Source organism: Balaenoptera physalus (assembly GCF_965194825.1).
Source record: "Balaenoptera physalus genome assembly, chromosome: 2".
Lineage (NCBI taxonomy): Eukaryota > Metazoa > Chordata > Mammalia > Artiodactyla > Balaenopteridae > Balaenoptera > Balaenoptera physalus.
The window spans coordinates 5,222,966-5,239,732 of record NC_138883.1 but is presented as its reverse complement, the minus strand read 5'-3'; the positions used below and the strand labels follow the sequence as shown (position 1 = coordinate 5,239,732).

The following is a 16,767-nucleotide window of genomic DNA, read 5'->3' as shown; positions in this document are numbered from 1 at the left end:
CTGACAAATGCAGTGTCTGGTGCGAGCCCTCTGCCTGGTCCATAAATGGCCATCTCTCTGCTGTGCCCTCACATGGTGAAAGGAGCAGGGAGCTCTCTGGGGTCTCTTTTATTTATTTATTTTTTTTTGGCTAGGCTCTTGTTAAAGCCCTTTTTTTTTATTTTTTAAATTGGGGTATAGTTGTTTTACAACGTTGTGTTAGTTTCTACTGTACAGCGAAGTGCAGTTCCCAGTGCCATACAGCAGGTTTTATTAGTTATCTGTTTTATACATATTAGTGTATACACGTCAATCCCAGTCTCCCAACTCATCCCACCCCCCTTCTCCCCTTGGTGTCCATACGTTTGTTCTCTGCATCTGTGTCTCTATTTCTGCCTTGCAAACAGGGTCATCTGTACCATTTTTCTGGATTCCACATATATGCGTTAATATACGATATTTGTTTTTCTGACTTACCTCACTCCGTATGACAGTCTCTAGGTCCGTCCATGTCTCTACAAATGACCCCATTTCGTTCCTTTTTATTAGAGCTTCTTTTTCTTATCTGTCAAACAAGCATAGTAACAGAGCTTAGCTGACCAAAGGTCCTTGCGGAGTTGCTGCCTCCTCAGGTGCTGAGGCCTGTCCCGGCAGTGGACCAGGCGGGGGAATCGTGTCGCTGGGAGCTGCTCGATGCCGAGCGTGTCCACAGACACTCAGCCCAGGGAATCTTCACAGGCCTGGAGGGGCCTGGTCTGCTGGGTATCCTTAAAAGATTAAACGCAGGCTCTGGGTAGGAGCAGAATGTCACGGGCGCGGTGGCAGTAGCAGGCCAGGCAGGAGCTGGTGGTGCTTGCACGCAGCGTTGGGAGTGAAGACGGGCCAGACAGCCCAGAAACAAAGTGCAGAGCCAGAACTGAGCGGGCGCAGTGCCATGAGGAAGAAGTCGGGGATGAGTCCCGGGTTTCTGGGAAGTGCCATGGGTGGGTGGACCTGTCCTTCCCGGGATGAGAAGATGAGGAAGGAGCCCCCCGGGGCCGGTCCCTAGACGGGGACAGCCAGCCGGTGGCCCTCACCCCCTTGACGGACGGCTCACCTTGTGAGCTCTGAGAGCTTTGTGTTCTGGTGGCTTCACCGAGTCGAGAACCCCCAGGGCCGGATCTTTGGAGAGTAGGAAGGGGTATGTGTGTGGATTTGGGAATGAGCCAGAGGTAGGCCACCACTGAGGCCGGAAAAGAGCAGCGAGTTTTCAGAGTGTCTGAGAAGGGGGCTCAGCCCTGCGGGGAGGTGCGCGCCGTGACTAGAGGGCGTCTGTTGGGTTCTTGCCTTCCTGCGCACGTGCCGCTCTTCGTGGTGTCCAGGTCGGGGAGGACATGGCTGCTGAGCTCTGAGGGAGGAGGAGCTTTGGGGTGACAGGGAAAGGCGTCCTCCTCCGTCCCGCAGGTGCCCTGCAGACGGGATGTCCCCAGCCTGACCTGTGGCGGGGGCAGCTCTCCTTCCTCTCGTGGCCAGGCCTTGAGCGTCCTGGGCGAACAGTGGCCACGCGGCCGAGCCCAGGTCCCCGGGGACCTGGACCGGGTGCAACCAACCTCCTCGGCCTTCAGGTGCTGTAGACAGAGATGGGGTGCCCCCCACCCCCCCGCCCAGACCAGTTTTGTGTCCAGGGTCCTGGGACCAGCACAGAAGGCCTGGACACTCACCCGGGCATCGCCACGGGCCAGATGGGTGCCTGGACAAGTCACCTCCTTCACACGAAACCGGGGTCAGGCCCCGGCAAGGAGTCTCTGAGCACCAAGCTGTGTCCTCACAGAGGCGGCGTCTGCTCTGTGTGGAAACCTTCAGGGCTGATTGTATCTTCTCCCTCCTTGTGTTAGGAGAAAAGCAGCCTCCCAGACAGACAAACCGGCTGATAAAAAGGAAGACGAAAGCCAAACGGTAAGCACACCCCACGGCCAGCCCACCCCGGCTTCCCCAGAGGTGTGAACAGACCAGGCCTGCGGGACACCATGTTTGGACATACACGTGGTAGATACTTCGCCGGGTGATTTGTAGGAGGGCAGGGGGACACACAGGAGGGGGTGGTGCAGGGGGACAGGGCCTGTGGGCGCTCATGTCCGTCCCCGCTGCACCGGGTGGCAGGCCTGTGCTCACTGAGCATCTAGCAGACACTGCTCTGCTTTGGAGCTCGCAGCCTCGCAGGGAAGGCAGGTAAGAGAGAGGCAGGACCCGCCTGGGAGCGCCTTGAGGGAAAGGCCTGGAGGCTGAGTAGCTCAGAGGGGCCAGCAGACAGATCTCCTCAAGGGACTCGGGGGTTGGAGAGTACAATCTCAGTAGGCAATGTCTGCTTGAAGACCAGGGCAGTTACTATTTTCAAATTATTTCTATTCTTGAAAGGCTTCGCTTGAGTCCGTCAATTCCAACAGGAGCCGCAGGTGAGCTGGGCAGAGGAACCCGGCGCTCTGGCTCTTGTCCCGAGGGGGTCCTGGAGCCTAGTCTATCCACACAGATTCCAAGCGCCCGCCGTCACTTAGGGTGGCTAACACCCTTTCCCTCTGTGTTAAGCTTTCCCTGTAAAAATAGACTCCTACTGAAACGGCTAAGTTTAGACCTTAACTACAGATGGCATACAGGTTGCATCTCAGGGGCAGGAGACGGAAGAAATATTACAACCACCAGGCGCCAGGGTACCGTGCCACCCCCGTCAGCAGGGCGAGGCTTACCGGGTGTGACCCCAGGGCTCCAGCCCTGCCAGCGGTCCTCCCTTCCCCTGATCCCCCCGCCTGGCACATGCAGTCCCCTCGGCCCCAGCAGCTAACTCCTGCTCGGCCTGCACTTCACTGCGTAAACAGTACTCCCTGAGAAACAGGCTCCCGACCTCCAGGCTAGTAAGGCTCTCTACGCCTTGGACCCCGGGCCCCGCTCCCCACCAAGCTTCCCCTCTGCCCTCAGCACACACATTTTTGCTTGTTCAGACTCGCTCTCTCCTGCTGGATCGTGAGCTCTGTGAGGACGAGGCGTGCATCTTCCACTGTCCCCACGCCGTGCACAGAGTATGGCGTTCATCCAGCTAACTCCCCACTAATTTCTCAAACTGCAGAGGCCTGTCTGGCCAGGAGCCCAGGAATAATTACGGGTCTCCAAAGGCGGCGGCCGGTTCCTGCCATCATAGCTCCAGCCCCCATACCCAACCTCCCTACTCCCTGGTCTCCAGGAAGAGTGGGTTTCAAATCCCAGGGACCCAGGAGAAATCTTTGACCCCAAGGGTAGAGTTTTCTTCCTCTGACTCCCCTTTTTCTTTTCTTTCCTTTTTTAAGAAACCTGGTCACTGGGAGTTCTGTTTGCCTTGGTCCCCCACAGTCAGGAGGCCCTGCCCGCCCGGGAGCAGCCTCTTCCAGGGCAGAGCTAGGGCAGTTCCACACACCAGAGCAGGTGCCGCGTGGACGGAGACACTGGAGACTGGCTTTTCTTCTTTCTTTTTTCTCTTTTTTTTTTTGTTTTTTGGCCACGGTGTGCGGTTGGCGGGATCTGAGTTCCCCGCCCAGGGATTGAACCCGGGCCCTCAGCAGTGAGAGCACCGAGTCCTAACCACTGGACCGCCAGGAATTCTCTGACTTTCCTTTTTTATACTTTTCAGTGTTTTCCATATCCTCTTCATTGAACGTGTACTAGGTTTATAATTAATGAGAAACAAGCATTAGTTAAAGAAGGAAGGCGCCCCAAATGTGGAGTCAGATGGCTCAGGCAGGTGCTCTGCCACTTGCTGGCCGCAGGCCAATCATGTCACTGCTCTAAGGACGTGTTCCATGGCATGAAAACACAGCCCCCAGGCGCTGGGCTGGCAGCCTCGGGGCTCTACAGCTGGGGCAGGGGTGTGGGCGCAGAGCCCCATGCGCTGGGAGGGAGGATTCTTATTAACTGTTTTTGAAATAATAATAGGATGACATTAAAAACAACTTTCTGATTTTTTTCAGTTACTCTAACTTCACCCATAATGACTTTCATTCTTGCCTGTTTCCTCTGGGCCCTGGTCCCCACGCATATGTGTTGATTTATATAATTTCATTTATTCCACTCTTTAAACGAGAGCCCTCAGGAGACTTGTCCTGAGACCCACGCCTAGCACATTCTTTTGCCCCTGGACCAGCAACTCCCGGGTTCATTCAGTCACCGCGCAGATACAGGGTAGGGGGTTCCTGATGGGTCTGACAGGTGCCAGGTCTGCTCTCGGTGCGGGACCAGGCGTGAGCAGTCGTGGTCCTGGCGCTCACAGGCTCGCGCTAGGTGGAGTGGGCGTGGTGGGTCCTGATTGGAGCGCTGAGCCTGGAGTCCTGGCCCTGGAGGTGGCCGTGAGCATCCGAGAGCCCTCACCCCAAGCCTCGGGTGGACCAGATGGGAAGCAGGGTTGACGTGGGCAGTGGCAGAAGGCGATTCTTGGCTTTGGTCAGCATTATGCTAGCTCCGTCTCGTCAGGTCGGCTGGCTGTCTCTGGTCAAAAGCTCCAGGTAGCAACTGTATGTGTTTTGCTTGAGAAAAATGGAGGAATTATGATTACTTAATAAATGCCATTTTCCTACGAGTGTAGAATCTTTCCAAAATATGTGTGATAATAAACATCAGCTTGTATTACTGCTGCCTTACTCACCTCCATTACAAGTGTCGCCACAGACTTACTCCATGGGCAGAGCAGACACGCGCGGGCCGCCTTCGTGGGGCCCCGCTGGGGGCCAGGCGCCGGGGGTCCTGGGTGGATAGGACACGGCCTCTGTGTTCAAGGGAGGACACAAGAAGCCGACTGTTGATAAAGAAAGTGCTGAGGTCAGGGACGGAGCACCAGGGCCCAGAGCCCTGCGAGAGCTCCCAGGACAGGCGGCATCTGCCCCGAGCTCTGAGAGGAGCGGGCGTGCAGGACAGAGACGCGCAGCGGCCGTGTCTGGGGGATGGTGGGGCGCACGGGCGGGCGGCCGGAGGCTCGGGGCTCCGCCTGGACCACTGGTCAGCGACATTGATGAACTTGTAGGCTGGTTGGGCTAGAAATAACCTTTAGAGCATTCTGAATTTTTTTTTTAATTTTTGGCTGCGTTGGGCCTTCTTTGCTGCACGCGGGCTTTCTCTAGTCGCAGCGAGCAGGGGCTACTCTTCGTTGCAGTGCACGAGCTTCTCGTTACGGTGGCTTCTCTTGTTGCAGAGCACAGGCTCTAGGCACGCGGGCTTCAGTAGTTGTGGCGCACGGGCTCAGTAGTTGTGGCTCACGGGCTCTAGGGCGCAGGCTCAGTAGTTGTGGCGCACGGGCTTAGTTGCTCCGCGGCATGTGGGATCTTCCCGGACCAGGGCTCGAACCCGTGTCCCCGGCATTGGCAGGCGGATTCTTAACCACTGCGCCACCAGGGAAGCCCCTACATTCTAAATTCTTAACGCTTCCTCCTCTCCTGTGAAAGAGCAGTGAAGTGCTGGGGTCTCTAGGGCTCAGGCTGTGTCCGTGCCCAGCCTTGACCAGCAGGGCTGACCGGAAGCGGGCTCCTCCCAGGGCTGCAGAAGGTCCCGGTGGACAAGGGGTGGCAGCGCCTCGTGAGGGACAGTGAGTCTGTGGGCAGCGCCAGGCCCGGGGCCCAGGCCACGTCCACTGTGTCTCCCTGCAGCCTTCTCCTTCCCTGACTTCCGTGGGGTGGACCACCTCCCCACCACAACCTGGGGTTTTCATTGGTGAATCGTATTTGTTGTTTCACTGATTATAAAAATAATATATGTTCGTTGGCTAATTTGGAAAACTGAGGTCTTCTAGATGACCTGGCCCAGAGGTCCCCCACCCAGCCGGCCTTCCTAAGCAGGCCGACGGCAGAGCCTTTCCCTTCCATTTCAGGAAGAGCCGAGCACCTCTCCATCTCCAGGGACCCGAGCAGCCAGCCAGCCCCCCAACTCCTCAGGTAAGGCGCACCGCCCTGCCGGCACCAGCACGGGGTCTTAGCACAGGAGGGGCTCTTACAGGAAGGCGATCTGATCCCACTGCCTCACTTGATGGTGAGCAGAGAGGCTGCGCTGGTGGGGGCTCCCCGCCATCTTCGCGGCCTCCACGCTGAGCCTCAGCAGGGCAGGGGCACCCTGGAGGAAAGACCGCCCAGTCTAAGCCTCGCGTTTCCCAGCCGGCCTGCCGGCACCTACCAAGTGGCGTGGGAGATTGTGCCCTGGGTCTCAGGTTCCCGGCCTTGGGCCTGTGCTCCGAAGAGGAGCACGGAAACGTCACGTTCCTGCTCCCTGCAAAACGCCAGCTGTGGCCCGCATTACAGTGATTACCAGTGCGTCTTGCTCACTGAGGAGTCAGCCAGACAAGGCGGTCCTGAGCCCTGCTCAGAAATCCCCCAGTCTGAGCTCTGCAACGGGGGGATGCGATTAGAAGAGTGCCTTGAGGCTCCACGGTGGGGAGAAGCCACTGCAGTCAGTCACTCGTCCAACATTTCGGTGTCTGCCCTGAGCCAGGCCTGTGCTCCTGAGCACGTGGTGCGGTGCAGGGTAGGGAGAGGCGGAGGGGAAATAGGCCCCCCCGCCGCCAGCCGGTGGAGGGAAGCTCCAGGTGTTGGCTGCTCGCTGGGGCACAGCTCTGCCCCACACGGGCCTAGCGTCCTGACTCTGTTGGCGCGTCTGCCTCCCTTGCGAGGCCGTGGTCCGCGTCCTCTCCCTCTCAGGCAGTGCCCCCACGGTTCTTGGTGAGTGACTGCATGAACACCTCACATCCCGGTGGGTGGGTTACGTGTTTCCCAGTGTAGGAGGTTGAGGCTCAGTGTGTCTAAGTGGCTTCCTCCGGGCCGCATGCCTGGACCCCGGACGTGGTCCCAGCTCTCGTCCCTGCCCCGCAGGCCCAGCGTGGGTCCGCCGGCCTGCACGGTCTCCAGGCTCAGCTCAGAGTGGCTGGCCCCCTGCTGCCCCAGGGGTTTTTCCTTCTGCCTCTCTGCTCATCCTGCAAAGTCAGTGAATTCTGTCCAGCTCAACAAATCTCTTGAAGTAAAGTGAAATGTAGTTTAACACCACTTAAAAAAGAAAAAGGAAAGACAAATCAACTTTGAAGCCCAGGTTGGGAAAGAACCAGCTGCAGTGTCGGGGGGAAACCAAGGAGTCAGGGGACAGGGGGTGCACGTGGGTCATGGGCCTGGCCCCTGAAAGCGAACGTGGACCCCGGGCTGCCCTGAGAGTGTCCTGGTGGGGCGCCTCCTGTGCCCTGCTCGGCCCACTGCTGGAGTCACAGGTCGCCTCTAGAAGTTGTAGTTAAGAGGTTCCCTGACCAGTTGGCTCATATTCCAAGGAGAGACCCGGTCATGGTGAGAGGACTCGAAGCCAGGCCACAAGTCAAGGTCAACCGAGTCGAGGGAACAGAGGCTCATGTCCTGAGGGGGGGAGACGCCGGGTGACAGCAGGGCCGTCTACACCCTGCCAGGGCCGCCTGGGCCAAAGGGGACTGGAATAAGGAGCCGGGTCTCAGCTGTGACGGGGGAGCAAGGGTGGGGCCTCCTGCCCGGGACGCTGCGGGATGGGGGCCACTGAGCGCCCGCCCAGCTCTGAGGCGCTTCATCCGTGACGTGAACCGACAGAGGCCGGCCGGAAGCCCTGGGAGCGGAGCAGCTCGGCGGAGAAGCCCGTGTCCTCCTTGCTGTCCAGGTGAGCTGCCCCGGGAAGGCCGGCCCTGCGCCCGGGTCGGTGGGCCCAGGCAGGCGACGGCACCAACTCACCTCTCTGTTGCATTCCGTTCCACCGCGCAGAACCCCGTCTGTGGCCAAGAGCCCCGAAGCTAAGAGCCCCCTTCAGTCGCAGCCTCACTCTAGGTACCGAACAGCCCCGCCTCCGGGGCCTCCTTTGTCCCCTGCCCATGACTAACACCCCGGATCCCACCCGTGTCCTGTCATCTAACAGTCGGCTCTGGGAAAGGGTGGCCTGTGCTTCGTCAGGGACAGGGCAGGCCAGCTGCTGCCTGTCTTCTCCTAGACAGAGGGCCAGAGGCCAGGGGAGGGGAGTGACCGTCCAGAGAGGCAGCGAGGTGGAGCCGGGATCGAATCCCAGCTCTGGCCTCGCTAACTGTGACACCGGGCGAGCCTCCACTCCTCCCCCACGCCGCAGGGGGGTCTGTTCATCCCTCCCGCACAGGGCGGCCACGTGTGGACAGCAGGTGGACACGGGAAACCTTCAGCAGCCCTGGCCGCATCCCGCATCCCGCAGCTCAGAACCCTGGGGGCTGGCCCAGCACCCCGCCTCCTCTCCTTCCTCTGCCTTTTCCCCAGAGATACGCTGACCGTATTTCCCAAACCAAAAGCTGATGTGATAACAGGATGGGTTGTTTGAAACTGAGGTCGCCCAAAAATCAGAGAGACAGTCACACAGTAACTATGGGCCAAGTGTGGCCTGAATTTGCAGGCTTCTAGAATCCGTACTAAGAAATGTCTTCAGTGCCCATCACAAATCGAAGGGGAACAGCCCAAATCCCAGAGCAGGTGGAGTTTGAGCCTGGTCTTGCCAAATCAAACAAGGTGACCAGAGAGAGCTCCAGCTGGCCCAGCAGGAATGGCGATGACAGATGCGGGTGAACAGGGATGAGGGGTCTCAGCGGCAGCCAGGATTTGTGGAGGGCCTTTGTCAGCCAGGCTCTGAGCTGGGCCCTGCAGGTCCCTGCCTGCGAGGAGCTCATTTTCCTGTTGGAAAGGCCCGTAAATAAGACAACTGAGTTCTGAGAGGTGCTCTGGGGAAGACATAGAGGGCCGCGTGGTGGAAGGTGCCGGGGACAGGGGTGCTTTAGCGAGTGGGCCTCTCAGAGGTGGCATTTGAGTTGACCCGGGTGAGAGGGAGCCTGCCCCGTGGAGATTGTGGGGACGGCCCTCCAGGCTGAAGGAGTGGTAAGTGCTAAGGCCCTGAGCCTGCCACCAGCCTGGCAAGTTCAAAGAACAGAAAGTAGGCCATTGTGGCTAGCAAGTGGTAGGACGTGGGGAGGGCAGAGGGAGGCACATTTAGAGGAGCAGGAAGGAGCCGCACGGTGAGAAGCGTGGATTTTATTCTGTGTGTGGGCCCCAGTCTCCGAGCTCTGAGCAAAGGGCGCCGCGATGGAGTCGCTCTCTGGGCAGCTCGCTCTGGCTGTGAAGCGGGAGGCGGACCGGAGCCGGGCGGGAGCCAGAGCAGCCGGGGAGGCGAGGCGGCCGGGGCTGACCTGCAGCTCCCAGCAGAGCTAGCTGCTTCCTGGTCGTGGAGTAAGGACGGGCGGCCAAGTTGTGAGTGGCCAGGCGTCCCTCACAGGGCAAGAGCGTTGTCTAGGGCATTCGCACACGTAAGAGGGCCCCCGGCTGCGAGCCAGAGCGCTTCTCTAGACTCACAGACGGGGCGGGTGCCGCAGGGCTCACGGAGCTGTCGGGGTCACCATCGGGGGGACTGTCCAGGTCTGCAGACGGGGGACCGAGGCCCAGAGAGGTGAAGTGGTTTGTCCGGGTGACCGGAAAACTGCTCTTGGAACAGGGACTTGAACCTACAGGATGGGTGTGACGGATCCAGGGATCTCGGGCTGGACCTCTTTCCGCATCCAAAGTTACTTACAGACTCAGTCAGAACCACATTTACTGAGTTCATCCAGGAGGGGTGCAGGAGCACTTTCTTTTTCTTTTCTTTTTTAACCCAGGTTTGTGCACTGGACCACTAAAATTTTATTTACATAGCATTCAGTGGGGTTTTTTTAATCCAGCTTTATTGAGATATAATTGACATCTAGTGTTGTGTAAGTTCAAGGTGTACAACACTGTGATTTGATATATGTATGCATTGTAAAATGATTACCACAGTCAGGTAAGTTAACGCGTCCATAACCTCACACAGTCACCTTTTTTTGTACATGTGTGGTGAGAACTTTCAGATCTACTTTCTTCGCTCCTTTCAAGCATACGATACAGTATCGTTAACTATAGCTACCGTGCTGTATGTTACACCCCCAAGAGGGTACCCCTCTTATTAGTGGAAGTGTGTGCCCTTGGACTACCTCCACCAGTTGAGCCCCTCCCTGCAGCCCCTGGCAGCCACGAGTCTACTCTCTGTTTCTGAATTTGGCTTTTCTAGATTTTACATATAAGTGAGATCATGCAGCATTTGTTTTTCTCTGTCTGGCTTATTTCACTTAGCATAATGTCCATGTTGTCACAAATGGCAGGGTTTCCTTCTTTTTTTTTTTTTTTTTTTTAAATTTTTATTATTTATTTATTATGTTTATTTTTGGCTGTGTTGGGTCTTCGTTTCTGTGTGAGGGCTTTCTCCAGTTGCGGCGAGTGGGGGCCACTCTTCATCGCGGTGCGCGGGCCTGTCACTATCGTGGCCTCTCTTGCTGCGGAGCAGAGGCTCCAGACGCTCAGGCTCAGTAGTTGTGGCTCACGGGCCCAGTTGCTCCGCGGCATGTGGGATCTTCCCAGACCAGGGCTCGAACCCGTGTCCCCTGCATTGGCAGGCAGATTCTCAACCACTGCACCACCAGGGAAGCCCAGGGTTTCCTTCTTTCTTGTGGCAGAATACTCCATTATATAACTCTGTGATGTACATATGTACACGTGTGTGTATATACACTCACACATGCACATAGATACAGACATGACATCTTCTGTCTCCATTCATCTGTCAGCGGACACTTGGGTTGTTCCCATGTCATGGCAGTTGTGAATAACACTGCAGTGAACGTGGGGGTGTAGCTGTCTCCTGGGACAGTGATTTCATTCCCTTCGGCTGTGTACCCAGAGGTGGGATTGCTGGCTCATGTGGGCCATTCTTAATTCTTTGAGACCCCTCCACACTGTTCTCCATCGCGGCTGCACCAGCACTTTAGTTTTCATGCTAGTTCTCCTTCATTGTGGAGAACACCAGCCCTCGACTTCCCCAGATGGACCTAATCTGTACAGTGGCCCCTGGTAGCCATGCCAGTCCGCCAGGTCGATGTCTGTCCACCAGCTGTCACGTCCACGATCCCTGCAGCTGGCTCTGGCCACATCATTTCCCTGAACCTGCCTTTCTCTCCACGTGGGGACAGAAAGTGGATCCAGAAAGTGTACCCTCAGCACCATGGTCCTGCTTTGAAAGGCCAGGTGGTTATAGACAAGCGTTTGCTAAGATTTCCTTCCTTCCTTCCTTCCTTCCTTCCTTCCTTCCTTCCTTCCTTCCTTCCTTCCTTCCTTCCTTCCTTCCTTCCTCCCTTCCTCCCTTCCTCCCCTCCTCCCCTCCTCCCCTCCTCCCTCCTTCTGTCCTTCCCTCCGCTCCTTTCTTCCACTGGTGGGATATTAGTTCCCCGACCAGGGATTGAACCTGGGCCCCGGCTCTGAAAGCAGCAAGTCCTAACCACTGGACCGCCAGGGGATTCCCTGCCAAGATTTTCCAGGGAGGATTCGTGTGCAAGAAACATTAAATTTCAAACCAGCTAACCTTAGTGCAGAAGAGTCAGAGAAGGACAGTCCCCAAAACTGAAACCTTTGCCTGAGAAGAGCAAAACCACATCCAAGGACATTTCCTGAAGTAATTACACACCAGGGCCTGTTACCAACACCAGGGACACATGTTTGTGTCAGAAGTGGGTGCATTTAGGATGAGTGTTTAAGAGTTTTGCAATTTTGTCTCGTATTTAATGCCATCATTACTGGTTTTCCCCAAGCCTCCGTCAAGCCAGGAACGTAGACCCTCACGCCGAGGACCAGCTTATCGGGGTCCCTTTCCAGGGGAGGCAGCATGTGACGCTGTCCACTTACGTGGCCGCTTCTGTGTGAGAGCTGTCAAGTCAGCAGACCCCGAGTCCTGACTCTTGGGTTGGGAAATACGGTCACGGTATCCACGAGCCCCTCTCGAGGTGGAGACAGGGCACTAGAGTCCTTTTCAGGTAGCTAAGGAGCGGCCAGAGGTAAAAGCAGAAAGCGTTTGAAGGACGATGGGAGAGGGCGGCTGGGCCCGCAGCGGGGAGGCGCCGGGGCGCCGCTCAGTCTCCCAGCACGGGGGGCGCCTGCCAGGCCCCAGCACCCACCTGACCGCACCCTGCCGCCCTCTCCCCAGGATGAAGCCGGCGGGAAGTGTAAACGACGTGGCCCTGGATGCCTTAGATTTAGACCGGATGAAACAGGTGAGTGTGTCCTTTCCGGAGAGGCTGTGAAGGAGCCAGAGGCTGGGGACTTCTCGGGGCGCGTGGGCAGGCAGGCCCGCCCAAGAGGGCCACATGCGGCTGCCAGCAGTCCGGGAGCCGGCGGTCGGGGAGGGGACACGCGCAGCGTCGGTCCCCCCGTCCTGTCCTCACCAGGAAAAGGCTCTGGGCGCTCCCGGCCCGCATCGGGGGCTTCCCTTTCCGGGCACCCCGGCTCCTCCAGAGTATTTCTGAGGCGTGGGCGGGTGTCCCATCTCCCACTCACACACCCTTCCCCGGCTTGGGGAGGGAGCCGAGAACACGGGGGGACGTGGGCAGGGGTGAGGGCTGTGGCGCTGCCCCTGCCCCTCGATCAAGGCCACTTCTCCTCTGCTGTCTGTCCCTTCACTCTGAGGCTCTGTTCCCACCAGGAGATCCTCGAGGAGGTGGTCCGCGAGCTCCACAAAGTGAAGGAGGAGATCATCGACGGTGAGTAGAGGGCCCGCACCCCCGGGCATCACCCTGAGCCGGGGCCGCACCCAGCGTCCTTAAAGAGGGAGGCCTGCCTGTGCCCAGGGCGGCCAAGCAGGGGGGCCAGGATGCTGCAGCCAGGGAGGCCATCCGGGGCCAGGAGGCCTGGGGCTTGTACCGGCATGGGGGCGGGGGTCAGTCTTCCTCCCAGTGGCCACCACCACCCCCTCGAGTCTCTGAGCAAGCCGAGGCTCAGGAAGATGAAGCGCCTTGTCTACGGACCGGCACGACCCGCTGGTCTGCCGCCTCAGTCTGAGTCTTCAGCTCCCCCAGGCTCCTTCCCAGGATTAGCCGGCGGCGGGGAGAAAGAGCCGAGAGCGCATTCCCCAGCCGAGAGCAGCCCTGAATTACCTGTTGCTTAGCTCAGCATCTGTGGACTTACTTAGATTACTTTTTTTTATTCTGCCACTTCTGATCACTGGGTTTGGGGTTATAAGGGTAACCGCTGCCTTCCCAGATGTTTAGGGGTCCAAGAAGCCACAGAATTACCTATGGGCCTGACCTAGTTCACAGCCTGCTTGGCCTGGCCTGGGGGAGCAGGCATGTGGCTCCAGAGGCAGGGCCTCGTCACAGTGAATCACGTCCGTCCTTCCGGTCCCCATCGGAGCCTTTGATAACGGCTGGCTCAGATCTGGAGCCAGAGGAAAAGGAAAGGTTGGAGCAGGGCTGGCTCCGCCCAACAGAGCAGTGAGGTACAGCCTGGCGCCCACACCCCTCCCCGTCCCGCCTGGTGGGTGCTGGTGGCCGAGGGGCGCCAGACGCTGGAGAGAGGAGAGGCGGCTGGGGACCTGCATGAGGCGCCAGCAGAGCCGGACCCCTGCCCAGGGCTGGGTGACGGCCACTCCCTGTCCTTGACCCAGCGGAGGGCACTCAGTTCCTGTTTGCCGAGTCCCCCCACAGGCCTGGGATGGGCAGATAAGGAGTTAATGAATGAAGAGAGAGAGCAGAGCCGGAGAGGAGACACAGAGGCCAACTATTAACCCTGCTCCAGTGCTGGGCGCTCCCACCTCTGCAAGGCTGCTTGTGGGGCCCCAGGGCCAGGGCTGGTGTGGGGCCCGAAGCAGGGCTGCCAGCCAGCCAGCCAGCCCGCTAGCGAGCAGGGGGCACAGGCCTCAAGGGAGGGAGCCAGTGGGTGTGGGGGGCCCCCGTCTCTGCACCTGCCACGGCGCGGCCGCGGTGGACGCAGCCTCTGGGGCGGGCGGCTGAGAGGCCGGGGGAGATGTGGGCCCTGGGGGGGCTCCTGGAACCCTCCCCTCGTTCCCCTGCTGCTGGAGACGGGCCCGGCCCTCAGCTCCCTCTCCTGGCCTTCGGCTCCAGGCCCCCTGGGGCCTGTCTGGGCAAAGGCTCAAGTCTGGGGGAGGACCCGAAGAAGGGGGAGAGGAGCAGGAGAAGCCCCTGCCCCCTCCAGGTGGGGCGAGCCCAGGCCCGGGAGGCAGGGCGTGGGAGCCCTCCGCCCTGCTCAAGGTCACCGACTTGATGCTGCCCCTGTGGGCGGGGTGGGGGGTTGCCGGTCCTCCGACCAGAGCTGGGCTGCCTGCCGGCCCCTTACCAGCTCGTCCTCTGACGGGGAAGGGGCAGTGCCACCCTCGAGGGACTGCCAGCTCACGAGAAACGGTAGATGAGACCCACAGAGGGCTTTGCTGTCACCCCAGAGTCTGCCGGAGCCTGCTGCGCTGCTTGACCTCTGGCCTGTGGCTCGTGACCTCCGGAGGCCTGGGGGGCAGCGGGGCGGCTCTCGGGAGACGACAGAGCGGGGCAGACACCTGGCGGGACCTGACCAGGGCGGGGGGACGGCGCCTGAGCCTCCTCTCCCGCCCTGTCCCTCAGCCATCAGGCAGGAGCTGAGTGGGATCAGCACCTCGTAGGTCACTCGGCCCCCGACGCCGCCCGGGACCCGGTCCAGCCGAAGGCAGGGACAGCAAGGAACCCAGCGCCCCAGGCCTCCAGCACACACGAGCACGCACTGAAGCTAGGATGTGCTTCGTTTAAAAGTCTTAACCTGTGATAAAATATTAAAATGAGGAAAAAAGTTCAGCTCCTGGATTTTTTTAGATTCAACTTGTCACAGAACACCAGGCCTATCAATCACCTTTTTTTGTATTTTATATTTGCCTATTTAAGTGTACGTTCCTTTCGGTTTATAGAGAAGATGCCCCGAGTCAGTCACGCGCCTCGTTAGATGGTTTCGAGTGTTCTCCTAGGTGCCACCGGGAGCCGCGGCCACTTCCTCGTGGCTCCTTCCCGGCGTCCTGGTGGTTAGGGTCCGCCCGCGCACCAAGCGGTCTGTGTCCACGTGGTAATAAACGCTTACCGTCCACACCCCGGCTCCGACTCGCTCGCTCTTGGTGGCTCCCGGCCGGGGAGGCCTCTTTTGGGGGAAGGGCCCACGGCAGTGGCGGCCGTGGGTGCGAGGCTGGGCTGACTCAGACGCGAGGGAGGATGGGCCGCTGAGCCGGGCAGCTCAGGCACTGCCGGCAGGGGGCCCAGGAGCCGCCCCCCAGGGCCTCCTGCAGGGAGACGGGCCCTGAGTGGTGCCTGGAACGTCAGAGGGGCCAGGAGGAGGCACCTGCTCAACCTCCCCCGCCACGCAGAGGGGCACCCCGTGACCCGGGCCCAGCAAGGCGGGCAGGGAAGGCCTCCGCCCTGCCCCGCAAGTCTCCTGCAGCCCCCCGGGAGGAGCACAGGCCCCCGCCTCCATGGCAGAAGGGGCAGCCCGTGTGCCCACCTGAGGCGCTCCCCAGCACTTCTCAGACCGCGCAAGGTCCCCGTTGGAGCCAGAGAGGGTCTGGCTCTCCGCCTTGGCGACTGCTGCCCCTGAGCCAGGAGTGAGGCCCCAGCCAGTGGAAAAGCTTTGGCATCCTGTGACCATCCCACAAGCACCACGACACAGTATGCCCAGGCACTGGCCCAGCCGTCCTCTGGGGGCCACGGGAGGAGGGCCCCCAGCCTGGCTCGTGACAGTGGGACTGTTTTCTGGCCAGGCTCTGGACACACCGTCTCACTGAGTGCTCCCAGCGACCCTGGGACACAGGAATAGGGCTGTTCTGCCGGTTGGGAGGTGAGCGGCTTTAACCCACAGCTCCGTGAGCCGCTCTCCGGGCTCCTTCCGCCTCCTGCTGTCCAGGAATCCTGTCGCCTCGGGGCCTCGGGGAGGGAGTGCTGGCAGGTGGTGATGGGGTGCTGTCCTCTTCCCGGGCAGCTGCCTCTCAAGAGAGTTGTGCCAGACCCCTGCCCTGGGCCCACCTTCAGCTCTGGGTGAGGCCCAGCCGTGACTGTCCCGTCGGCAGATAAGCTCGCTGGCGGACACAGAGAGCTCGCGAGGCTCAGCTGGGCTCTCTGGGGCTCCCCTGGGCCCAGGCCAGCCTGTGTGCACAAGGAGGGGCCGCCTGCCCAGGCTCAGAGCCGCACTGCCCTCCCACAGCCAGCCCAAGGGCCTCTTCCCCGGGCCATCTCAGTGGTCAGACCACCCGGGGACAGGGGTGCCTGGCACACGCGCGGCCACTCCCAGCCCTGAGCAGGAAGTCCTTGCTCAGCAGCTGCCCGGTCTCAGGCACCTGAGACCTTCCTCCCCTCCCAGCTGTGCCTTCCTCCCAGCCCTCCCTCTCCCAGGTCAGCTAAGGCAGCCCCGCCATGCCCGCCCCTGGGCCGTGGTCCTCAGCCTCCGCAGCCTCAGGGCTCCAAGGGGAGGCCATCTTTGCCCGGCCGCTTCCTCTGGCAGGGAGGGCCTCGCCCAGGCGTCCCTCGTGCTGCCCGCCTGCCTCTGGGAGACCAGAACCCACACCCCGACACGGCCCCTGGGCCAAGGGGCTGACACCAAAGACGCCTCCCCACCTCTCAGTTGGGCCATGAGTCCTCGGCACAGTCCGGACGAGCCGCGCCCCGCTTCGCAGAGACACCGAGGACACCAGCCTGCTTCCGTCAGAGCCCTAGCTCACGGGCGGGCGGGCACCCGTCGGTCCAGCCGCCTGTGCACCCGCCATCTGCCTGGCCTGTGGTACCTGCTCTCCTCAAGCCCCACGTCTGAGCTGGTGGGGGTGAGCGCCCGAGGTGCAGCAGGAGCTCGGCGGGTGTGGGGCGGGGGGGTGGGCAGGGTTGTGGCGGGAGTGGGGATGTGGCCCAAGGACCGCGTGGATCTCTGCCCACACACCCAAAACCGGCCA

The 16,767-nt window shown here is 60.0% G+C and overlaps 1 protein-coding gene across 9 annotated transcripts in view; it reads left to right on the top strand.

Moving 5' to 3' along the window:
* EVL (Enah/Vasp-like) overlaps positions 1-16,749 on the top strand; it is a 161,827-nt gene extending 145,078 nt beyond the window's left edge. For 2 of the 9 annotated variants that reach the window (XM_082450307.1, XM_082450305.1), the window contains exons 8-11: positions 1,854-1,914; positions 12,013-12,079; positions 12,508-12,565; positions 14,752-16,749. In XM_082450307.1, coding sequence (XP_082306433.1) covers positions 1,854-1,914; positions 12,013-12,079; positions 12,508-12,565; positions 14,752-15,058 — 493 coding nt within the window. In that variant the 3' untranslated portion in view covers positions 15,059-16,749. The other 7 variants (XM_082450304.1, XM_082450303.1, XM_082450309.1 and 4 more) reach the window with 7 other exon arrangements.
* The last annotated feature ends 18 nt before the right edge of the window (positions 16,750-16,767 follow it).